General features: G+C 33.6%; 1 protein-coding gene and 2 long non-coding RNA genes across 3 annotated transcripts in view; 1 reads left to right on the top strand and 2 right to left on the bottom strand.

Annotated features, from left to right (window-relative positions):
* Window positions 1–198: 198 nt before the first annotated feature.
* Window positions 199–26489, bottom strand: part of LOC135776023 (uncharacterized) — a 93185-nt gene continuing 66894 nt past the window's right edge. Inside the window, exon 3 of the long non-coding RNA XR_010544008.2 lies at window positions 199–339. This is a non-coding gene — a long non-coding RNA (uncharacterized lncRNA). The remainder of the gene's footprint in view (window positions 340–26489) is intronic.
* LOC135776021 (trypsin) lies at window positions 206–15282 on the top strand. The gene is made up of 5 exons (XM_065286642.1): window positions 206–341; window positions 8145–8304; window positions 9792–9933; window positions 10886–11149; window positions 14471–15282. The coding sequence occupies exons 1-5, from the start codon at window positions 287–289 to the stop codon at window positions 14636–14638; spliced, it is 789 nt and encodes a 262-aa protein (XP_065142714.1). The 5' UTR covers window positions 206–286; the 3' UTR covers window positions 14639–15282.
* On the bottom strand, window positions 1506–5074 carry LOC135776019 (uncharacterized). Its single transcript, XR_010544007.2, has 5 exons — window positions 4791–5074; window positions 3807–3837; window positions 3425–3580; window positions 3196–3291; window positions 1506–2144 (listed from the first exon to the last, which is right to left on the bottom strand). It is a non-coding gene; the product is annotated as an uncharacterized lncRNA (long non-coding RNA).

Here is a 26489-nt window from a genome sequence, read left to right as displayed (position 1 = left end):
AGTACAGAATACAATCTTTGATGTGACTCAAAATATAATGTAGGCAATTGTAGTGATCCTAAATCAGGTCCAAAACAACGAGTCACAGATTGGGTGCTTCAATTATACATTGTTCTCATTCTCAGACTGCAACGTGACCATGGACACGGAAATAGGAACTAGGAAACCTGATGATGCATAGGTGATCCATTCCCGGGTGAGGAATCAAAATACCTGAAGCTAGTTTCTCTCAGTCTTGTCTGGAAACCGTGGATGTGTCTCAGTCTGTAGCTCTTCTTCTGTCAGCATGCACCTGTTTGGTCTTGTGTTCTGTATTCTTCTGGAGCTCCTCGTGGTCACCTGTAAGTAAAGCTTTTATAATTTTTCTCAGTCTCTTTGAAGCATTTCTCAGTTTAAAAAATTTATTTTTCAAAACACTTTGTCTAACCTCCACATCAAGTTAGTTGTGCACAACATAAAGTTGCAAATGCTTGATACAATCATGCAGATGATTTTGTACAATTGTCGGATGTTTGCTTTTGTTATTTTCATCAAAATACATTTTACTGGTTTCTGTTGAATAGTTTTACACCTCAAAACGTTTAGAAATTAGTTCATTGCATAAGTCATGACATGCAGAATGGTTGACCTTTTGTCAAAATTATTTTTTATATTTAGACTTTTGTAAATGTGAACTGAATTGATAAATAAATAGCTGAATTGGAATGAATGTGTGAAGTGTTAGATCATGGTTTATGGGTCTCCAACCCTGTTACTGGAGGGCACATGCAGATTTCAGTTCTAACCCCAATCAAACACACCTGAACCATCTAATCAAGTTGTTCAGCCAATCAATTTTTCTTGCAATCAATATTTCACATACACAAATGAGTAACTTCATACTGTTAAAATTGAAAAAGTGCAGCTATGTTCATTTACAATCATCATTATCAAAACTGCAGCCTTATAGTTCACATCAGAAAATACTGACACATATAATTGTTTACTCTTGTTATATTGACAACATGGCTAAACATTTAGACTGTCTTGTTCATGAACAATAACACAAGGACTACACTGAAAAAAATTTGGAGTAGAATTTACTTGAAAAAAGTTAGGAAAGTTTTTTCACTTAGAAAATGTGAGTAATTTCAATAGCATTCCCAAGTAAAAACTAAACACAAGGAACTGTAGCTTTCATTAGAAAATCTCAAGTAAATTGTATTGACTGTTTGTTTATATATTTTACTTAAGTAATGCTTATAAATTAATTTTTTTACACAATGATCCTAGTTATTTTATTTAAAATTTTGAGTAACCTTTACTTTAAATATATTTTAACATTACTTGATGTTGTTTATTTAAATGGTGTTCAATAAAATAACACTGACATACATTTTACTTGAATACTTTTATTTCTATAAGATTCCTTAAAGATGGGAACATGAAATAAAACAAATAGTACAATTCCATCCGTTTTATGGTTCACTATAGTGAATTTACTCCAGTAAACCACACAGTCCATTAAAATGCATAAAATTTTAAACATAAACATTACAGCAATGTCAGTTGCAGATATCAAAAACAAATGTGCAAATAGTCAAACTAGTAGCTGCCTTTCATTAGCTTATTTTAATTTCAATTAGATTAAATTAAGTGAAAAAAGACATCAAATAAAATAATTATTCTTCAGCAGAATAGTATTACTTAAAATGCATAAGAATGGCTATGTTAAATAGTACTGTAGTTGAAGTTGTTTTGTGAACAACATTTCTTGCATAAAACAAAACAATCAAAAAAAAAAAAAAAAAAAAACAGTACAATAAGTGCAAGTAGTGCCCAACTAGCAGAATACATTAGAAGCTTTCAATGCAGAGTTAACCTTTGGAGAAAATTTAAAAAGCATCTAACCCAAGAAAATTTTTCTGAAACACTTCAAATGTGTTTCTCAGCTTTGGGGGACAGCTTAAGTTTAGGGAGTAAATGCAGCCTGTGAGTGAAAGACATGCATTTGTGAGATTCTTACATCCCAGCAGCACCAGAGTTCCCTCAATGACAATGATGACATCAGACATACTGGCATCTTCTTCCACAGATCTGCTCAGTACGATGATTTTAAAGACATGACTGAATAAGGTATCCTTAATCATGTCTCTGCTGATATCCTGTGAAATACACAAATCATTGCAAAGTGGTTAAAATACTGTACAGTATTCAGCAGTAACTGTATGATGTTAAGTTATACTTTTACATTGAACACAACAATGAGACTCATACGCAATTATTACAGTAGAAAGAAACATGATGCTAATAAAGATAACTACATACATTTATAGTCAGGAGGGTGTAAACCTCTGGAAATTATAATTGGTGTAAATTGTTATGTCTTTTGGGAAACATTACACAATGGTTTCTAAAGACAATATATATAGTAGTCAACATTTGAAGTGGATCAAAAACATTCACCAAATTTGTCCTAAAACAAGAACGGGTATTGGATATTGGTTTTTAAGAAAACTTTTAGAAAAGGTTTTGATCCACTTCAAATGTTGACTAGTGTACATTAAAGAAATATAAACAACATAACAATTTACACTGGTAATCCTGTCCAAAAGTTAACATACACCTGACATTTAAATGCATGGTGCTGCGTTCTTGACCATCACTGAGTGTTCTTTAAGTAACAATGGTGTATAAGATTTAAAATTTTCCTCAGTATGAAAAAATGGATCTTAGCATCATTGTCAGTGCTTGACAGGGTTCAAATATGCAGAAAACTTAAGCAAAAGGAAAAATTATGGAAGATTTCCTTGTAGACGGTTTAATGGCTCAGGAATAAAAAGAACACGTAACACAAATAGAGTATATCAGTCAAACCACTACTGTCTACATCCAAAATAAAATAAAAATAGAAATGGATGTAGCTGTGTATGTAGCCAGCTAACTGCTAGCTGCTTCACTTATTGTATATCCATATCTGGACCCCGCCTCCCAGTAAGACATTAGATGATCCAAGACTTGTGCAATGATGACACCAGGCCATGCAAGGACTTCAAACAAAGTCAGCACTAGACTATTAATTGATTATTTCTTTTTCTTTGATTTGTTTCAATTTATTGATCATTCAACATTGTGTTTTTGTAAAGCTGCCTTGTAACATTGTACACAGTAAAAAGTACTATATAAATAAATTTGAATTTAATTTAACTCTACTACCTGGTGGTCTTCAATGAGCTCCTTAGCTGATTCTCCCAGGAAAGATAGGAGGCAGCGAATCACAACGTCTCACCTGTCTTCAAGGCTATCTTCTTGCTGTTAAAAACAGAAGGAAAATGCAATGAACATTTAATGTGTATACATCTACATATAACATATTTACAGAGTCAGGAAGCAGCATATCATCACACAAGTAATTCTCAATTGTTAAAAAACATTTACATTTTACCTAGCTCAGTGAATCCAGCAAATGTTTAATTCTTATGCCAGCAACCCCACCCCTCATCTCAAACAAAGCCAGGAGTTTGGGGGTATAGAAGTCCAGCTTTTACAAGAATGTACGCTCCAAGGAAATTGTGGTGATTCTTCTGAAATCATTTTTTATCTAAAACAAAGAAAATAAAATGTAACACAATCAAGTGATGATTAGAGTTGGATGCACTTAAGTGTATTAATAGCTGTACAGTAGTCTTCGGTTTGACTGAAAGCTGCATTTTTTACATAACCACCTCATGCTTTGGCACCTACAGTAAACAAACGATGCACATGTGAATGCATACTTATTGCTATATATCTGTGAGGTGTGCTGTAATAAAGTATTGTCAACTTACCTTGCATTAGCTTGAATAGTGGGTGAAATATCTGTAAAAGAATGTAAGAAATGTTCACGTCAGAAAATACTTTTTTTAACAATTGTAAATATATTACTGATCTTACTGACATGAGGTATGCTTAATCTTACCTTTACAATTCATTGACTGTGGTTATGCAGTTATGTAAATTAAACATTAATAATTTGCCGGTGTCATTCGTGACATTCATTTTGAATCATTTATGATAATATTTTAAACTACACTAACGTTTTTACTCAAGAGTAACACCCATATATCTTTTAACAAATTAGAATCTCCAACTGTTTGTAGATATCAACCACGTGTAAAGTGGATGTTGGTCAGTAAAAGAACATCATGAAATAAAATACAGGCTTTACAACTTAAATAAGGTTGATTGTTAAGTAATTAACATTTATTTAAACAAGCATTTAGCATTGTGTAATTGCAAAAGTGTGCAACACCTTATCGATTTCTATATAACTTACCTATCATAGCCAATAGTATAGGTAAACAATATAAATGAAGTTCAAAGTAATATTTGCCTTGTACACGTGCATTTTAAAAAGTACCCTATTGTTAATCATGTGTGATTAATACGCGAAAAACAGGGTGATTATTACATTTCGGCACTTCGAACTTTTCTGGGACAGAATGCTCGACCACGACACGCAAAGCCTCGAGCAAGGTTTGCGCGGATGTTTTTAAAATATTCGTCTGACAGGATTAACGTTATATATAAAACTTAAGACAATTGTTTTCTACAGAGATCGCGTTTGCTAATAACGGATGCAAATCCCAAACTCCATGTGTTTAACAAAACAAAACTAAGATTACGTTTAAACATGAACACTGTTAGCATCTGTAACTCGATAAAAGGAAACAATAGGCACAAACCACTGGGACTGCAGATAGCTTAATAACTCTACACTTTTAGCAAACATACATCAATTAATTAATAAGCATATTAATAACTTAACTTACCGTGGTAAAATTCAAATTAGCCGTCCTGAAGTCTCCCTTCCTTTCCTCTGTCCGCGCCACTTCAGACTCGAAGTCAAATACGCATGCGCATCAATTATCTTGCTGTACTGAGTATATTTTACTTGAGTTGTTCATTTGTTGGTGTGATTTGATTAGATGGCGAACAATAAGTAAATATTACTTAGGAGATTGTATTTAAATTTACATACGTATTTTAGAACAATAAATGACAAAGAAACTGCAAGTAATGTACTGAATTAAACATGCCATTTTTAAGTAAAAAGACAAACTACTATTTGCTTGTAAAACATACTTAAATAATGTTTCCATTATTTACAAGGTCAAAAAATCACTTTTTACAGTGTATTTCGATAGGACTGACATGTTCACTGACATAAAAATGTACTTTTGAGAGATGAATTAAGGATTTTATGCTTTTGCAGGAAATCCATGATGTTGTGCAGTTTGCACGCATTATTTTGCTAATTTTTAAGAATGATTTGAGAAATGTGATGGAGAAAACTGTAATTTAAACCCACAAAATATTTTCAGACAGAGCTTTACCTTGAGCAGTGTATAAATACTTGTGTGTAGGAATAATTTATTTTCCAAAAAATGGTATACTGACTGTACCAACTAGAGTTTTATTTAAGTAAATCGCTGTGTGCATTGCTGTGAATTATTTAATGAAAAACTTTAGACGCTTTTCGTAATTTATTGCAATGCATACTTTTATATAAAAGTTCAAATTTATATTAATGTTTTAAGAAAAAAATCTGAACAGAGAGGAAAGAAATAAAAATCATTCATCAGAATCAGTCATCAATTCGATTAAAATTTTTGAAAAAGATTGTGGAAATTTCTCATCTAGGGTTTTAGAGAGGTTGAAAATGTTTTACAGTACGCTGTGCTCAGATTTCCCAAACATTTCTTCCAAGACCAAAAGTTATCTGAGCATTTTCACACATTAATTTTATATTGCTACTCTTAATGTCTTCTTCACAGCAATGCCAAAAAAAAAACACATTTTTGATAACCATTCAGTCAAAGGTTTTTAAAAAAAAAACGATTTAATTTATACATTTGTAGTCTAAAAAAAACTTTATTCAGAATGAGGCAGAAATTGTATTACTGGCATCATGAAGCACCTATATTTTAAAAGTGTGTTTGGGTGAAACATATAGACAATGATGAATCAAAATATATGAGGACAATGTACAGTTTAGTTTCTGTTAATGAATGGCGCCCTTTCTCCTGACAGTCTGTGTTGAGTTCATTGGCAGAAAATGAAATGCACAGTTAGAGAACTTAAAGTAAATTGGCTTTTATTTTCAACAAAAACAGCACTAAAGCTCAATTAGTGTAAAACAGTACTGAGTTACGATACACACTTACCGTAATGCATTTAAGCACTATACACGTTTTATACACATTATTGTGTGGTCATGTGTATTAAAGGCTGCTCTAATAAAAATAAAAACTTACTTCGATTGTTAATAACAAAAAATAAAGTTATAAAATATAAGCTTATAAAACGTATTGAAGGTAAAAAAAATGACTTAAATTGGTTAACAACACAGTACAGTTAAAAATCTAATGAAACTTGTCATTGTACAATCTGGTGCAGGTCACACGGGTCCATAAATCCTCATGAGGTTTAAGATCATTCAATTAATGTTACATAATATGTTCAATCCACTGCACGTACCTTTCTTGCAAGGCTGGTCAATGGCTGATACTACTGTATAGGATTACTTTAACCGCAGCAGGTACAACTATCTTATTGTTACAATGAGATCAATGTGCCCAAGGGCAACCCAAGATGACTTTGAACTCACTTACTTCTATAGCACGCTCAAATCCAATGTCTCGTCTGTGACGCACATCGCAGGAAATTAAAGTGGACTGTGGACAAATTTTGGTGCGAAAGTCTCAAAATAGACCCATATGCATTGTTCAGTATTGGCCTACTGCAAGACAAAATTAAGCAACCACAGATGACTTCATGTTATGCACTTTCTTTCTGTACAAACTTCAAGGTATAATTTTAGGGCTTTATCATACACCCAGCGCAATGCAGCGCAATGCAAGTGTCTTTTGCTAGTTTCAACCCTGCGCAATTATCATTTTCACGTTTAGCACCACGTTGTTTAAATAGCAAATGCATTTGCGCCCCCTTTTGCACCCATGGGCGTTCTGGTCTGAAAACGAGGTGTGTTCAGGCGCATTGTTGGCGCGTTGCTATTTTGAGGCAACTAAAATAGACCAACAAAACCTGGACTAAAGTCTAAAGTCAATGGCGCAATATGTTTTTTGTTATTTAAAGAGCGCGTTAGTAATATGCCCCTATAAATGGGACGACAACGCAGGTTTGCTTATCACATACATGAATGCGCAGCAGCACAAAAACGCTTTTAAATATGAAAGATTAAAGGATTGAATGTAAAAGATTATTATTGAGTCTCTTGGACATAAATGAGGAATGAGGATTATGAGACGTTAGAAGGAGCAAAGAGCTGCTTCAACTGTAGCCTGGTAAGTAAATAAATGCTTTGCTTTAAACAAATCTATTTTTAAATATTTTTTTAAATGCTATCTTACGGATTTATTGTACATGATGACACTGTACCTATGGATATGGTGAGATGAGAAACATTTTAAGTAATGTTTTTTTAAAAATCCATGTCGCTGTCCGAGTGCTGAAATGCTTTGGCTCTCTGAACGTTTGTAAATCCTTTATCTCTTGTTTGTGCTTTTAGAGTACAAACTTTTTCTGGCACATTTGCAAATTATTTTATGAGATTACAATGATTATGTAGGATATCAATACATTTACAGCAATTCAAAGCCTGCTATTTGTACTTTCATACAAAGAAAAAGGCTTTTAACGGTTTTTATCCAAAAAATAAAAATTTCAATAAAAATTAAAACAACACATTTTTAACATTATTCTTAAACTGGTGGTCTTCTTCCTCAGCTTAGTTTTTCAGTTTACAAAGTCCATCATCTAAATAGGGATTAGACATAGCGCCAGCGCAACTGGCTTTTAAAGGAGATGAGAGCTGAGACTCTCATTGGTTTACTGCACGTTACACCCGAAACACGCCCATTACTCATTAGGGAAATATGTACAACCCTTTTCAACTGTGCGCTCGGCGCACAAACCATTTTTCCCGACTTTAAATTAGCAAAAGTGGCATCGGAGAGATGCCCATTTAGACCATGCACCGTGCGCTTTAGACAGTGCGCTTAATAGTTAAAATAAGTCCCTTAAAGTGTCTTACACGTGCTGTGACATGTTTCTAAACATGCTATGTATGTGATATCTTTAGTTACTTCTGGTTTATTTCACAGGTCAAGATGTAGTGCAGGGCCGAATAATTGGTGGATACATCCCCACACCTTATTCCATCAAGTACATGGTGTCCATTCAGAGCGCTACGGGCCAGCACTTCTGCGGAGGATCCTTAATAAACAAATACTGGGTGCTGACAGCAGCACACTGCAATATAGGGTAAGTTCTGAATTCTGAGTAAGATTTCCTCTCCTAACCCCAACGTCACAGGGGTGAAAGCAAATCGTACAGAAACGTACGAGTTCACAATATACTGTATGTGACCCTGGAACAAAATTTACTAAATACCTAATGATTTTTGGCATAAAACAAAGTCAATAAATTTGACCCATACTATGTATTTTTGGCTTTGCTACAAATATACCTGTTCTACTTAAGACTGGTTTGGTGGTCCAGGGTCACATGGATGAACTTCTATGAGTTTTTGTTGGAACGTTAGCTTACTGTAAACTGTAAAAAGTGAAAAGTTGGATCAACTTTAAAAAATACTTTAATTAGTAACACTTAAAAATGTGTAGTTTTTCAACTTTCAAATTCTGAAAATAAAGTAAAATTTTAAGTTGACAAAAAACATACTGTACATTTTAACTCTTTCCCCGCCAGCGTTTAAAAAAAAAGTTGATAGCCATCGCCAGCATTTTTTATGATTTTCACAAAAGTTGAATGCCTTTCAGAAAATGTTCCTCTTTAAATATATTAACATAATATATATCAAATTAAACAGAAACTCTGCTTTCCTCAGCGCCACCCGGTGGATAAAAGCGGAAAATAGCGGAAAATATGGATTTCCGGAAAAACTTATCATTGGCAGGGAAGCGTTTTCTCTTAATTGACGACTTTACTCATCGTTGGCGGGAAAAGAGTTGAGTTTTTTGAAAATTTAAGTAATTTTTAACTTTATATGTTTTATTTGATTTTGATCCAACTTTTCACTTTTTACAGTCTACCGAGCCCCTAAAATGACATTGGAGTAAAAAAAATCTAAAGTTTAGTTTCATGTGCTCATGTGAAACTTTCATGTGCTCACGCAAAACCTTCATGTGCAGAATTTTTTTCACGTTCGTGCGCGATAGTTTCACGCGAGCACGCGAAACTAAACTTTAAAAAAAATTCTGCACATGAAAGTTTCGCGTGAGCACATGAAACTAAACTTTATTTAATTTTTGCTCCATGTCCCCTTAGGGGCTCCTTACAAGTCAGGTGTTGTTTCCATCGAAAGTTTTTTATGCAATATCAAAAAATTTGGTTAATGTCTAAATCACATAAATTTAGTTAACTTAACATAAAAACTCTTAAACATTTAAATACTGTCAAATTTCCAATCAGAGCAAACTTATTGAATGTAAGGCTACAAACGGATATCATTTTTGAAGAAATTTAAATTTCATAGATAAATTAAACATAAATTAACAATGTGTCCTGCATCCAGAAGCTTGCAAAGAATTAACACAGTAAAAATTTGGCATGTTTTTTTAATTAATGGGTTGACATTAATTTCTGTTCTGCTCTCAGTTGCATTTAAATCAAGACGTGTACTATATTGTTTGTATAACACATCTTACAAAAATACAGTTTTTTTTTTAGATTATTTGAGTCATTTAATTTGACAAAATGAATCTAAATTTAAGTTTGTGTCTGATCTGTAGTGCGGCAAACATGAGAATCGTGGCTGGAGATTATTCGGTGGGTTTATACGAGGGCACTGAACAGTTTCGCATACCTCATCTCTTAATACCTCATCCACAGTACAACAGAGACACCAACAACGCAGACATCATGCTCATTAAGGTGAGAGAAATGGGAATCAATGTTACACTGAGTGACTCACTGAAGCGCCAATACAGCCGTGGTTCATCGATTCCTGTCATGCATAAAAAATTTACTTGTGCGTCAAACCTTATTAGATGACGTGATTGATTTTGAAGTATGCTTCGGTAAGTAATGCAGCCACATTGCAAATCATGATGGGAATTTTTTACTACCTTAAAATTGTATTCACAAGTCTGCAGGCTAATGTAAACAGTGAATAAGAGGAACATATATTTGGCTTGCTGTACATAAAGGAGGACTTAACAATGAAGCTTGATCTAAGTTATACATTATTAACTGGATTAAGATATACTGCCGCTCACAAAAGCTTAAAATTATACTGACATGGTTTGATCAACAAGCTTCTTTTGAAAGGTTTGAACTTAAAGATGCAATCCCCAACTTTTCTTGGTTCAAAAATAAACAAATATCAGATATTGATAAAGTACACACTGCAAGAAAATGATTTTTAAGAAAAAATGTCTTGTCTTGTTTTCAGCAAAAATATCTAAAAATTCTTTAATTAAGTAAGTCAAATTTAAGTGATTTTGTGCATAAAACAAGCAAACAAATCTGCCAATGGGGTAAGCAAAAAAATCTTGCACATTTTTCTTAGACACTAAATAAAAAAAATAAAAAAATTGCTTACCTCAATGGATTTTTTTACTTGTTTAATGCACAAAATCACTAAAATTTGAAATGTTTGGTCTAAAAACTAGGCTTATTTTCTTGGGTCGTTTTTCTCATCAAGAAACAGCATCTTGAGTTAAGAAAATTTAGATATTTTTACTGATAACAAGACAAAAATACTAAGATTTTTTTTCTTGAAAATCTTTTTTTGTAGTGTGGACCCTACAAGGACCATGCAAAGCAAGTTAGTGTTTTGTTTCGGTTTGTTTATCAAATGTTTCTCTTTGTCTTTCTGATACAGTTGCAGTCTCCAGTTTATCTTAACAGCTTTGTGTCTCTGATTCCGTTGCCTCGTCTGGATGCTGTTGTGCCAGTGGGTCGGGTGTGCAGGGTGTCCGGCTGGGGCTTCACCGCCCCGACAGGAGGAATCCCTTTGACTCTGCGTACGGTCAAGCTACCCATAGTGTCCACTTCAGTGTGTAACAGCACCGAGTCATTCAACGGGCTCATCACAGATGACATGATCTGTGCGGGATACGGCTCGGGAGGAAAAGATGCATGCAAGGTGAGACAAATAATTAGTACAGCACATGTAGAGCATTAGACACATTAGAGCGTGTGCAATAGTTTGTACCGACTGAATGCTTTTGCTTTGCAGATGCTTTTATCCAAAGTAACTCACAGTGCATGCAAGCTTTACAGTTTATACGTATGTGTGTTCCTTGGAAATCAAACCCATGACCTTTTGTGAAGCTAACGCAATGCAATGTTAAGCTACATGAAGACTGAAATCTATAACTTTTTATTAGTGGGTCACGGTTCAAAATGCATAATGGCTGCTGGATTAGGAAGCAATTCAGTGTCTGTCTGTAAGCAGAAATATAAATTATTCAGAAGGAAAGTGCAACCACTGGGACACACTCACACTTTATTGTCAGAAACAAAACTATATTACATTCAGTATTCATATATTCTTTGTTTATTGGAATATTTTATAAGTCATTGTCAATTACCAGTCCATGAATTATTTACTGTGGCTGCTTGCAATGTTTATTACTGTACATTTACTGGGTCTGATTAAATTTAAACAGCAGATTTTTTGCTAAAGTAAGCAACAAGTAAGCAAAAACTATATCAGAAATTTGGTTCCTAATATACTAACATATTTCTGTCCTTTTTGTGCACATCACATCTTTGAATGTTAAAATCTCAAGAGCAATTGTAACCAAACTTAACAAAATCATTAACTTAGCAAATTAGCATAAAAGCGCAATTTAAAAAAAATGCCAATAGAAGTGAACATTTCTGTGGGTGATTTCCTGACAAGGGGCACGTTGAAAAATCTACCCTATCTCACGGCAAGTTGTATTATAGTCACAATTTTTTGTGTTAATTTATTAGTGCTATTGACGCAATTTCCCGCTGTTATTCGTGCCACTGGAGCACGAATGTCTTTTTCGTGGCACACAACACGAATTTCTATAAACTGTTTTCATGTCTGTGGCACGACTTTATTTATCGTGTCATTTTATATTTTTTTCTCATTGTTTTTCCAGCGGAAAATACAGCAGAAAATCATGTCAATAGCACAAATACATTAATCAAATAATTTGTCACTTTAACACGAATTTTTGTGAGATTGGGTTGTAAAAAATACAGGCGCAAAATCTCATTTCAATTCAATTCAATTCAATTCAATTTTATTTATATAGCGCTTTTCACAAAAGTCAATTGTTTCAAAGCAGCTTTACATAAATAGAAGCAGTGAAAAACACAGAAAAACGACAGATAGCACAACAAAATACATGATAGCATGAGCAGTTAAATTTGCTGCGGCTATGACTCAATATTATAAGTGCACGTATTACTAAAGCAACGTATAGAAGAGGAAGCTAGGTAAAGCCCAAAAAGGCTGCCTCCCCGGGGTGAAAAACCCCCTAGGAGAAAAAAAACCCCGTGCTTTTATCCGAGGAAAAATAAGTCCTAGGAGGGAAAAACCCTTGGGAGAACGGATAATGAGATTTAGCGGAGATTAAGCGGTTCTGCCGGTGATCGTTGGTCAGGCATCAGCTGGGCATAACGTTGAAGGACGGCCAGTAGATCAGAGGTGTGCCGACTTTCACATCTACCGGGACTGGGTCTGTTTGTCTCGTTGTCCTCGGAACGAGGACGAGACAGGGAGAGAAAAACAAAATCGTATTAGCGTAGCGGCCGTTCATATGTATTGAAGTGTCACACAGTGATGTGGTTTAACTCAGCTTAGTTCCAGACAGACTAACTATTGCGGCATAATTATGTTATCCACAGTTGCGGATTTAGCAAATTGGGGGCCCAATGCGAGGGTATATATGGTAAATAAGGGTCACCTTCCGATCTTTAAGAGAAAATGAAACCTGACGACCAATTTCCATGATGACCAACACAATCGACCAAGAGTTTCACTGCAAAAATGACCTTCTTAGTATCTTTGTCTTGTTTTAATTACAAATATCTAAAAATTCTTAAATCAAGATGCATTTGCTTGATCAGCAAAATAACAAAAAAATAAATCTAGTTTTTAGACAAAAAAATATACAATTTAAGTGAATTTGTGCTTAAAACATGCAAAAATCTGCCAATGGGTTAAGAAAATTTAATTAAGTGTTTAAGAAAAAAGTACACTTTTTCAGGATTTATTTTCTTACCCCATTGGCAGATTTTTTTGTTTCTTCACAAATTCACTTAATTTTTTTTTTAGTGCTGGGCAAAGATTAAATCACGATTGAAAAGAAATTAAAGTGATTTTGTGCATAATATATCTGTGTGTACTGTGTGTAATTATTATGTATATTTAACCACAAACACATACATATATTCATTTAAGATTTTTTTAAATTTATATATACATTTTGTAAATGTATATATAATATAGAATATATAAAAATATACACTGCAAAAAATTATTTAGAAGAAAAAAAATCTTATTATTTTTGTCTTGTTTTCAGTAAAAATATCTAAAAATTCTTAAATTAAGATGCATAAAACAAACAAAAAATCTGAATTTTTCTTGAATTTAGTTTTTTTGCTTAACCCATTGGCAGATTTTTTTAAGCTTGTTTTATGCACAAAATCGCTTAAATTTGATATTTTTGGTCTAAAAACTAGACCTATTTTCTTGGGTCGTTTTGCTCATCAAGAAAAAGCATCTTAATGTAAAAATTTTTAGATATTTTTACTGAAAACAAGACAAAAATACTAAGTTTTTTTCTTGAAAATCATTTTTTGCAGTGTGTATATATATACACACATGTAAATGTTTCTTAAATACATTCATGAATGTGTGTGTATTTATATATACATAATAATAACACACTCATATATTGTGCCAAAAATCACTTTTATTTTGTTTGCGATTAATCGCAATTAATCTTTGCCCAGCACTAACTAGACTTGTTTTCTTATGTCATTTAGCTCACCAAGAAAATGCATCTTAATTTAAGAATTTTTAGATAATTGTACTGAAAACAAAACTAAAATACTAAACTAAAAAGTCATAATCTGGCCATTTATCACGTCCATATATTTTTCTTCTCTTTAAACATTCAATGCATCAAATGACAAAAGTAAAATGTACAAGTCAACAACTAGAACTACTAGGAAACTACGAGAGATAATCTGTTTTGACAGTGCATCCTGTTCACACTTGATTTCTATACAAAAAAAATCCATTAAAATTTACAGCAGATGAAGTATGTGTGAAAGTTTCTATTCTGACATCCCCATGTTTTTCACCTCTCGTATGGTGTTAATTGTACCACTGCTGTGAAATTAAGAAATGAAGAATGAGTGTTTAAAAACTGTTGTTAATAAAAACCCATCAAACCCCTTTCATCTCCTTCATCTTCAGGGTGATTCTGGTGGACCTCTGGTGTGTGACGGTCGACTCTATGGGATCGTGTCCTGGGGCAATGGCTGTGGTGACCCCGAGTACCCTGGTGTTTATACCGCCGTCTCCAAGTTCAGACAGTGGATCGACAAAACAATATTTGGTTTTTATGGAAGGTGCCTTAAGTAGTAGACTGCAGTGTTATTCCAGCACTCCTCAAATCAAACTTGAAACAGCCTTAAAACATGCCAACTTAAGCTTGTACATGAATATCAACTATTAGGAACTTTTCAGATGTTTTACTGTTTGGATTTAATTTCAGACCAGAGTTTTTAAAGAGCACATTTGCTCCCCTCGTAGACCTTTTTTAAATACTGTAGTTTGTGTAAATTGTTTTGAATGTGCCATATTGTTAGTAAACAAGCATATAGAATATGCCCACAATAAAAACAAACTACAAACAATTTGATATGATAGTACTTGTAAACATAGTCTGTTTAACATTAAATGAAGAGCATGAATATGTTGGTGAGTTTATTTAGATTTTTGTTTTTTTAATAAACCAGTTGCATGTTTAAGAATAATTGATCCAAAATGTTTGTATAACTTGTATAGCTTTAATTTGGATACATTTTACTTTACGCATTGTAATACAATGACATTGTTTAATTTTGATTAGTATGCCCTGTATAAATCAAGTCAGAGATTTTCTACTGCACAGCTTGCAAATCCTGTTTATCTTTGCATCAAATACAGTGCTTGCATTTTTGAGGAATCAATTCATTTAAATATGGTATGTGGTATGAAAAATTTATAAGATGTCTGAAGAAGGCCTTCACTGCATAAATGACTTTCTTACTTAGTATTTTTGTCTTGTTTTCAGGAAAAATATCAAAAAATTCTTAAATTAAGATGTATTTTCTTGATAAGCAAAATGATCTATGAAAATAAGTCTATTTTTCAGACAAAAAAAACATAAAATTTGTGCTTAAAACAAGCAAAAAAATCTGCCAATGGAACAAGAAGTGTTTATGAAAAAAGTAAACTTATTTAAATATTTTTTTTCTTATTCCATTGGCAGATTTTTTTTTGCTTGTTTTAAGCGCTAATTTACTTTTAAGTAAATACATTTATATTAAATTTTATGTTTTTTTGTCTGAAAAACCAGACTTATTTTCCTAGGTCATTTTGTTTATCAAGAAAAAGCATCTTAATTTAAGAATTTTTAGATATTTTTACTGAAAACAAGACAAAAATACTAAGTAAGAAAGTCATTTTTTGCAGTGTTATGGCCAAAACGTCACTGTTTTCTACTAATAAAAGTTTCAATCTTTTCTAGAAATACTTAGTGTTGCACCATTTTTTCATTTAGCATGGATTTTTGGTTGCACCTCCTCTCTTATGATGGCTAAGCATCTCTTTCTAACGTTTCAATATAACCCCATTCACGCAGTAGCCTACTGTACACTGCAAAAAATGATTTTCAAGAAAAAAAAATCTTAGTATTTTTGTCTTTTTTTCAGTAAAATATCTAAAAATTCTTAAATTAAGATGCTTTTTCTTGATGAGCAAAACGACCCAAGAAAATAAGTCTAGTTTTTAGACCAAAAATATCACATTTAAGTGATTTTGTGCATGAAACAAGCAAAAAAATCTGCCAATGGGGTAAGCAAAAAAATCTTGAAAATTTTTCTTAAAAACTAAATTCAAGAGAAAATCAAGAAAAATTAGCTTACCCCATTGGCAGATTTTTTTGACTGTTTTATGCATAAAATCGCTTAAATTTTATATTTTTGGTCTAAAAACTAAACTTATTTTCTTGGTTCGTTTTGCTCATCAAAAAAAAAGCATCTTAATTTAAGAATTTTTAGATATTTTTACTGAAAACAAGACAAAAATACTCCAAATTTTTTTCTTGAAAATGTTTTTTGCAGTGTACGTTGATTTCAGAAAACTCCTATAAAACTGTCATTGTTCCTTCTTTGTGAAAGCAAACACGTCCCGTAATCGTTTCTGAAAAACAATGCCGTAACATTTACGGAACGTGTCCTGTGTGAACAAAATGCCGACACAATGCTGTAAGAGGCGTGTCGCAGTTAGTGTTGTGATCGCAGATAATCTGTGATTCCTACGGATCACAACCCACGGTGCATGATCCGTAATGTACAGTGTTGGGAACGTTACTTAAAAAAAGTAATTAGTTATAGTTACTCACTACTTGTTCCAAAAAGTAACTGAGTTAGTAACTGAATTACTCTATAATAAAAGTAACTCGTTACCAGGGAAAGTAACTATTTGCGTTACAGTTAAAAAAAGTTGCTATATGTCAAAGAATTTGTATTTTTTTAGCAGTTTTCACATGTCAGTTGAAATGAGTAGAACAGACAGGTGTTCATACATAACTTTCCATATTTATTGCACGTCAACAGACAGCAAGAGTTTTATCCTACACTTCAAGTATTATCTTTGTAAGAAAAGTAAACAGTTACACCATATAAAGTGCATTTAACTTCAGCAAACTAAATGAAATAAAACTCTCTCAACCTGAGACAACTGGTCAAGTAAACAACCTGTACTTCCAAGTGTTTTGTTCACAAAAAGTTAACTTTTAAACAACAAAAAGTGTGTTTGCTCTGTAGTCGTATTCTTAATTAAAATAAATCAAACTCCCAATGTCAGACAACTGGTCTGGTAGACATTCTGTACTTCAGGTATTTTCTTCAAAAGTAAACAGTTAAATAATATAAAGTGTGTTTGCAATAACTGTAGCAAATTAAATAAATCAAACTGAGATAAATAGTCTGGAAAACATAGGCTGCTGTATTTCGTTTTCTTCATTAAAAAAGTAAACAGTTTAACAATATGATTCATTAAATTAGAGTTGCTTACAACGGATGTCGACAAAGTCTTCGCTCCCGGACATAATGTACACATTACATGCACGTTCTTGCTTTGACCACAATGAATTTGAAGTAGTGCTTATATCTCCACCTTGAAAATGCCAACTTTTCATCGGATTGCTCCTCCTGACTCGCCATCTCTTCTGCTGCCGCGAATCTCTGTTTAGCTGTTGCGTGTGTGTGGGTAAATTCCAAATGCCGTTTGTGCGCCCTTGAAGGGCACTTCGCGAAGGGGATGTAAAATCCAAATAAACAGAAAAAGACGCTGTATTTTATCACCAAGTGTATTTTAATGAGCCACACTATCAGGCAACATTGCGCAACTTTATCTAGAGTTTATACATCAAGAGATTTGATCTTCGAAGGGAATAGGGCATAGTGATCATCACTTTTGATTGGAATTCGCCCTGTGTGTGTGTGTGTGTGTGTGTGTGTGTCGCCGCAGGCGCGTGCGCTGGCATGTGTATAACAACACTGGCTCTGATTGGCTACCATGAAACACATTACTCTGCCTTAGCCAATCATAATCGCTTATCTCGTTATTAACCTACCTCCTCACTAGCTGTGTGACCCAGGGTTGCGTTTGGATCACACAGGTTAAGTCAGTGCATAGTAACGCACCGCATTTAACGTCCGGTAACGTTAACGGCGTTGTAACGGCGGGAAAAGTAATTAATTAGATTAGCCCGTTACTGAAATATGAACGTCGTTACGTAACGCCGTTCTTTTAAACGGCGTTATTCCAAACACTGGTAATGTAATGTGTAATACAAACCATGCATTTTTGTGATCCATCACACGTACTCCTAGTCGCAGTGTGGAAAGCATGCAACAAGAAGTTGTCGTTCAGCTCTTTGACACAGGGGTTTTAAATGCAGATCAACAATTATGACGGAAAATGTCAGCAAACCGAAAAGAAGACAAGATCAGGAGCTCCTCACTGTCCGCACTGAAACTGAGATTATTCGCCAAAATAATAGAAAAGCACTGAGAAATCGTGGATAATAAGCAAACTTAAGTGAATTGACACCTTTGAGAAGTTTTGACCTGCACTGACTTTGTGCTTTTTTCAGTTGCTTAATAACATAATAATGGCAAACGTCTCATAACATTGTGTTCAGCACAAACTGGGCTACAATATTATGTGAGCAACATGTATACACTTTGGATCCAATCCACCAATTGCACGGTTGCGTCACGTCACATGTCTTTAAGATGTTTACTGATGTGTGAGAACAAACATACCGATTCCGTAAAATCATTGGCATTGTGAATGAACCAAAATAAAAACGATCCCCGGACAAATCCCGAAGACATTTTCCATGAATTTTCCCTAATCTGTGTTTGAAAAGGGCTTATGTGGTATATATGATGCCATTAAATTGATCAAGACTTCTGGGTCACCTCTTTACCCATCACGTCAATTTTAAGTTGCTGGCTATTTTTCTTAAGGAAACTCTTCTACATGGTTTCATTTAGTCTAAAGCAGAGGTGCCCAAACTAGGGCCAAAGTTATGACCTTTAATTTGGCCCGTAATGTCCAACACAGTCTCACGGGAAGTCGTGTTATAGTAACGAAAAATTTTGATTAATTTATTCGTGTTTGAGGACACGAATTTCCGCTGTTTTTCGTGTCTCTGGAGACGAATGTCTTTTTCGTCCTTCCCAGCGCGAATTTCTATCAATGGCTGTTCGTGTCTGTGGCACGACTTTCTTTATCGTGTCATTTTATATTTTGTTTTCTCATCGTTGTTTCCTATTTTTAAATCATTGTCGCTTGGGGTTAGGGTTAGATCCGGGGTTTGCGTTAGGATGTTATTTTTTGCATTGGTTTCTACATGTTTTTCGTCCACTTTTAAAACTATTCTCGCCTGGAGTTGGGGTTAGAGCTGGGGTTTGGGTTAGGAAGTCGCAGAAAGTGATTCTAACCCAAACCCCAAGCGACAATGGTCAAAAAATAGAAAACAACGATGAGAAAACAAAATATAAAATGACACGATAAAGAAAGTCGTGCCACAGACACGAACAGCCATTGATAGAAATTCGTGCTGGGAAGGACGAAAAAGACATTCGTCTCCAGAGACACGAAAAACAGCGGAAATTCGTGTCATCAAACACAAATAAATTAATCAAAATTTTCGTTACTATAACACGACTTGCCGTGAGACTGGGTTGCAATGTCACATGAGATAAAGAAAATGATAAACGTCACATGTTCATATTAATAATTAAACATTAAACGTCTAAAATGTAACTTTTTTGTTTTGTTTGCACAATACAAAAAATGTAAATTGAAATTAAATGCAAGGAATTAAAGGGAATACATTTTTTACATGCAAGGTGTATAGCATGCATCGCGAAACTCAACAAACTCAGGTCCTACAGGCAAATAATGGAGATGGTAAAGCAGTGGCACATAGACAAAAGGAAATTTAAAAATGTTTGGCAAAATTATTTCTTTATTTACAACAGATACTTTTGAAAATAAAACTGCATTAGTAATGCATAAACAGAGTAATGTTTGCTTATTTATTTTTTAAGTATTAAAAAATTATAAATGAGGAGAATCATGGCAACTTTAATTTTAATATAACACAAAATCATTTTCTTTCGGCCTACGCCCCTCAGTCAGGTTGAATTTTTGGCCCTTGGTAGGAAAAAGTTTGGACACCCCTAGTCTAAAGGTAAGTAAATGATGAATTATCGTTTTTGGTGAACTAATCTTTTCAAAGTAGTAGCTTGTCCCCTAAACAAGCTGGTACAGTAAGTTGTTTTCTTATGAAAGCTTGCTAGGCACGTGTATTTCTTACAGACATCCAAACATGTGCACCCAGTGTACAAACGCTTCCCTATCTTTTGTCTTCATGTGGTGTTGTTTATGTCTCCAGTAGATGGATTAAGGCAGGTGTGAAAATGGTTTCACAAAGAAGTGGATGAAATCTGGACAGATAACGCCACACCCAAACGGTCAGTTGAGGCCTTGTCGACACAACATGAATACTGAATGCCCTACTTCTCAAGTTGCACTAAGGAGATGTCCTTCAGCTTAAGGGAGTGTCCTTCATCGAACGATGGATACTGGAGTCTCTCCAGCATTTACAGATTGCATAAAAACACATCGCTATTGTACGATCCATAGCTCGAACACGTCAGAAAAGACTTTGAAGGCCTATCGTGTGACATATTGAGACACACTCTCGTACGAGGAGATTCTCAAGGGGAGTACCGGCGTTATTGTTTGCGCAGATTCTCACATTGTAAGATTTACAATAGCACAATAGTCTCACGACTGCAGATCTCAGGGGATTTGGCTTTGCTGTGAAACAGACAAAACATATAAAGTAATGTTGAGATTCAAGTGGGTGATGTTTGAAATGAGGACAGTCTTATCTGTTTTTGCTTTGCGGATCTAATTCAGGAGATAAAGTTTACAGATTACTGTAAACACTGCAAAAAAATGACTTTCTTATGTAGTATTTTTATTTAGTTTTTACACTGCAAAAATTATTTTCAAGAAAAAAATCTTAGTTTATTTGTCTCATTTTATCAAACAATTCTTAAATTAAGATGCTTTTTCTCGATGAACAAAACAACCCGATAAAATAAGTCTAGTTTTTAGACCAAAATATAAATTTAAGTGATTTTGTGCATAAAACAAGCAAAAAAATCTGTCAATGGGGCAAGCAAATTTTTCTTGAATTTTTCTTGAATTGAGTGTTTAAGAAAATGTTTAAGATTTTTTTTTTGCTTACCCCATTGGCAGATTTTTTTGCTTGTTTTATGCACAAAATCACTTTTTATACAATTTTTTTCTTGGGTTGTTTTGCTCATCAAGAAAAAAACATCATCATTTAAGAATTTTTAGATATTTTTACTAAAAACATTAGTAATTTTTTTTTACTTTTTTTGTCTTATTTTCAGTAAAAATATCTAAAAATTCTTAAATTATGATGTTTTTTTCTTGATGAGCAAAATGTTCTAGTAAAATAAGTTAACTTTTTTATTAACACTTATTTCAAGAATTTTTTTTACCTTTTTTGCAGATTTCTTTTGCTTGCACAAATTCGCTTATATTTTATATTTTTGGTCTAAAAACTAGATTTATTTTCCTAGGTCATTTTGCTCATCAAGAAAAAACATTTTGATTTAAGAATTTTTAGATTTTTTTTGTAAAAACAAGACAAATATTCTAAGTAAGAAAGTCATTTTTGCAGTGTAAAAATATCTAAAAATTCTTAAATCAATATGTATTTTTTCTTGTCTAGTTTTTAGACAAAACTATATACAATGTAAGTGAATTTGTGCATAAAAAAAAAAATCTGCCAATGGGGTAAGCAAAGTAAATCTTTCTTGAATTTAGTGTTTAAGAAAAATTTTCAAGATTTTTCGCTTCCCCCATTGGCAGATTTTTTTGCTTGTTTTATGCACAAAATCACTTAAATTTGATATTTTTGGTCTAAAAACTAGACTTATTTTCTTAGATCTTGATTTAAGAATTTTTATATATTTGTATTAAAAACAAGACAAAAATACATAAGAGAGTAATTTTTTTTGCTGTGAAAATGTATTTATTGTTGTTATCCATGAATTTTCAAATGTACTGTTTTACAATAAACAGTAAATAAAAAAATAGTAAATCACTTTATTATTACTTTATTAATTAATATCATATGTTTATATAGACCAAAAACGAACAAAAATTGTTTTTGGCCTACTGTATATTGCTAATTTTGCTCTTCATGACAACTGTAAGGAGGGTGATTTTTTTGTAACTCATCTGTTTAAGTTATATAAAACCTTAAAGTTCTGCATAATTATGGTTAAATGTCAGTATCCGCTGGTTAAGTCTGATGTCATGTAGCACTTCCAAGTCCAACCGATCTCAAATACCATGGAGAAATAACAAAAAATCATGCTAATATACACTCGTATCATAATGCAAAAACACTAGATCCTAATTTTTATCTTCATCACAAAAACCAATATGAGCATAACTGGATTCATAGCCATGGATTTTTTTTACAAATAATACTGTAAGCCTGAAGACTGCTGTGTACACTGTGAGTTTATACAATTTTCCCTTAAATGTTTAATGAATAAATAGGGCTGTTTAAATAATATCCTCTATTAAAATTAGTGGAGGCTGGACACAGAAACAGTATTCCTTATGGCATGACTTAAAAAGCAGATTAGCACTTATTACCATACGCATCACTTATTTACAATAAAGTTTTATTTGTTTTTAAGTGTGGTTTAACTAAACAAAAATCCTTCCCAAAGAATGCATTTACTGATCAAATCAAAAGCTCAAATGAGATGTACATGTAGGTTGCTTTAGGTAAAACATCCAATGTTTCCAACGAAAATCAACGATCATTAATATATGCTGCACGTATAGCATATTTATGGTATTTTTATATAAAATATTTATAAATATTTAAAAAACAAACCACAAAAGGGCATTTAATTCACATCTATATCTATTGAAAGGTCATCTGGCATCTCTCTGTATGAAAACACATGCCCATACAGAACACGCTGTACTTTTAAGCAGCAATACAAAACAACCTTGTACCTTTTTGTCTCTCCTGTCATGATTATGTCAGCATGAAAGAAAATCACCTGATGTTAGATTTGGGTAAAACCCTGCATTAAACATGAGAAACATGACTCCACAAGACACTTCATTTGGTATCGCTCGACCACACCAGCACATAAAACACAAAATATTTCCTTTCTAGCACTGAAACCCTCTGGCATGAGCAAAGCTATTGTAAATAATGGTGCGTGCTTTAAAATGCACTCTCAAAAGAAAGGAACGAGTGGGCCAAATAGCTTTTTTGTTTTATTATTGCTACTCCCACGGCTACATTACAAAAGAGCTCCTATACGGCTGTGGTTTAAAAGGAAATAGCTTGTGATTTGTGCAGGAAAGCTTTCTTTCATACCAGGTAAATTCAGTACTGACACAATGCATTAACTAATGAAATGCATCGGTTAAACAGAGTAAAACAAAGACTTTGCTCCAAATGAACGATGTCACGATGGCACTAATAGTCTCAAATGTACAGAGCCATTTAGCGTTGGAAACACACATAGATTTAAAACAGGACAGCATCTATTTTTCACATTCAGCATGCACAGAAGAGATGAATGTCGCCATTGCACAGGCCGTCCACATTTATCTGCTTACCTATGAAACCTCTAACATGCATTTAAACTTATGATGATTATAATACTGTCTGTGTATTATCATACTGCCACCAATGTTTTGTTAGGGAATTATTAGTTGACTATAAAACTTGATATACTATGAGAACTATATTTACTGTACATTGCATTGATGCATTTGGCTGATGCCTTTATAAAGCAATTCAATATCTATTGTATCTTCCTACAAGGCTATAAGAAATGCAGTATTGTAGTCCCAGACTAAAATGCATGTTTGAGCTCCCTTAATTTAAAAATACCTTGTACTGACATATCTTACCATATATCAGTGCCATTGTTTTGTCTCAAGATGCACACCAGTATAGTTTTTTGGAAACCGCCCCATAGTGAAGTAAACCAGTATTTTTCAAATAATAATATACATTGCAAAATAAAAATGCAGTCACCCCTACCTCAATACTGTGCAGGCCTGCTTCGTGATCTCATGTATATGATATGGGTGCTTAGTTGTATATTAGCAAATGCAGTGGGTCATCTGGGTATTTTGTCCAGATATACTGTACTTCAGGGGTCTTCAACTACTCTTCTTCAAGGGCCAGATTTTAAAAATGTAAAAAGATGTACCCCAATTATTACCTTTTATACCATCTTTTTGAAAAATGCATGTTTTTTAATACAGTGGTTCTCAAACTGGGGGCCGGGCCCCTCAGGGGTGCCGAGATGGTGCCAGAGGCTACTAACCAACAGCACTACTATGTATAATTTAATATGTTTTGTTTAATTTAAAGGTTGAGTTTTAGAACTGTTTTTGTCATAAATTTCCTTTGGGGGGCCGTGACGGAATGCGTCATACACAAGGGGGGCTGCACGCTGAAAAAGTTTAAGTAAAATATAATAAAATGTTAAAAAAAGAAAATATGAGTTATCAGTAATTAAAAGGCAAAATACTGGATACAAGATGTGTGCATCTTTTTTGAAAATGCATGTTTTTTAATATGACCTTTAACAAAAAGTAACAAAAACAACATATATATGGATCATGTATCACATATATATTTAGGTCATATATTAAAAAACATGTATATATTAAAAAACATGCATTTTCAAAAAAGATGCGCGCATCTTGTATCCAGTATTTTGCTTTTTAATTACTGAAAACTCAAATTTTCTAATATTTTTTAATATTTTATTATACGTTACTCAAACTTTTTTAGCGTGCAGCCCCCCTTGTGTATGGCGCATTCTGTCACGGCCCCCAAATAATTAAAAAAAATATATATTTTAAAAACTATTGCAATTTAACATTGCAACAGCCAAATGTTGATAGTTCAACTATGAACCTTGCACAAAAAAGTGATCAATACATGTATTTTTGTGTTGCACTGTAATGCAGAGCTCTTAAACTTTTTTTGTTTATATTTTTTAACTTTCATAAATTGTTGCACAAAGTATTCACATCATACAGTCAGTCTTGTCCTCATGACTAAAATTGTTTTCTTTTTTTAATATTTTAAAGATAAGTGGTGTAGTGGCACAAATTTATTTTATTTAATGCATCCAAAGCTCAATTTGGATCCGAAGATTATGCACCTGCAGATGGTAGGCAACCCACGCACCCCTTTCTGACTCTCCTTCGGTTTATCGGCCATCATTCGTCATTTATAATAAAAAGGCGGCTTTAAAGTAACAACGCTAATTTTAAATCAGACAAAGATGACCGGTGCGCTGGATAATGATAATTTGAAGGGCCGCATTTGGCCCGCGGGCCGCCAGTTGACTACCCCTGCTTTACTTGACTAACATTATAAACAGACCTCTGGGATCAACGATAAAGTAATAAAAAACGATCGCATAAAGTTTATAGTCGCAGATGTTAGAGAACTGATGGCCAAATTAAATATTGATGAAAGCACTGTTTACTGTGAAGAAAATATAACTCAGCAAATATTAAACTGACCAGATGTACTGTACGGTAGCACGCTTCACAGCTAATGCGTCAGCAGTAATTTACTGTACTGCAAATTTCAATGAGTAGGCAGAAGGTAATGACAATGACCTCTTTTTCAATGTCTCACTTTAAAGATCTAAAGTGCACTACGTCTACAGATGGAGACATCACCATTAACATGCTGACTGTTATAATGTATGAAAATACTGCAGAATGTGGGATGAAGAATAGTGAGGTCTTTAGCCAGGTCATTTCTGCAGTGCCCTGAGATAACACCTTATTTATTTCAAAGCGATGTCCCATTTTGGCTGTTCACCCACTCAGTTCCGGTCGAGGACGGATTCAGACAGATTTATGGAGCCTATTTCTCAGAGGAACTCCAGGAACAAGAGCACTTTAATCAAGACTCCTCTTCACAGAGTGACGGAGACCTTCATTTACTGTGAGCTTTTGACAGGACTTTCTGTAGCTCAACTGGCAGAGCATTGCATACCCGGCGCAAAGGTTATGTGTTTGATCCCTAAGAAAAATGTATAGCTTGAATGCCAAAAGCATAAATGTAAATGTAGGACTTTTCACTCATCACAATAAATCCAATAAAAACCAAGACAAAGCACTCATCACTTACTCACATTGATATCAACAAACATGATGATTTTGTATTTAACTCTAACTTTAGCGTTTGAAAAAAAAAGTTGTCAGCCAGCACCAGCATATTTTATGATTTTCACAAAAGTTTAATGCCTTCCAGAAAATGTTCTTCTTTAACCCCTTCAGGTCCTGCGTCCACTGGAATGGGCATTAAATGTTTTGTTGTTCAAATAAATTTTTTGTGATTCAAATGCTAATCAACCAATCAAAATAAGGCACGCTTATTATACACCTGAAAAATCAGGTCTGAAGTGGTTAAATATATAAACATACAAATATCAAATGAAAGAACAGACCCTCCACTTTCAAACTAAAAACATCCTACCTTCATTTCTTCTCTTTTTATCATTTCTCAAATATGGGTAGGTTT

Source organism: Paramisgurnus dabryanus, chromosome 21 (assembly GCF_030506205.2).
Source record: "Paramisgurnus dabryanus chromosome 21, PD_genome_1.1, whole genome shotgun sequence".
Taxonomy (NCBI): domain Eukaryota; kingdom Metazoa; phylum Chordata; class Actinopteri; order Cypriniformes; family Cobitidae; genus Paramisgurnus; species Paramisgurnus dabryanus.
This window is presented reverse-complemented; position numbering and strand designations above follow the sequence as displayed.

Excerpts from the sequence above, each read along its gene's own strand:
- LOC135776021 (XM_065286642.1), top strand. The coding sequence starts at position 287 with ATGCACCTGTTTGGTCTTGTGTTCTGTATTCTTCTGGAGCTCCTCGTG. Across the intron at positions 342-8,144 it reads GGAGCTCCTCGTGGTCACCT|GTCAAGATGTAGTGCAGGGC; the intron begins GTAAGTAAAGCT and ends TTTATTTCACAG. Across the intron at positions 11,150-14,470 it reads GAGGAAAAGATGCATGCAAG|GGTGATTCTGGTGGACCTCT; the intron begins GTGAGACAAATA and ends CTTCATCTTCAG.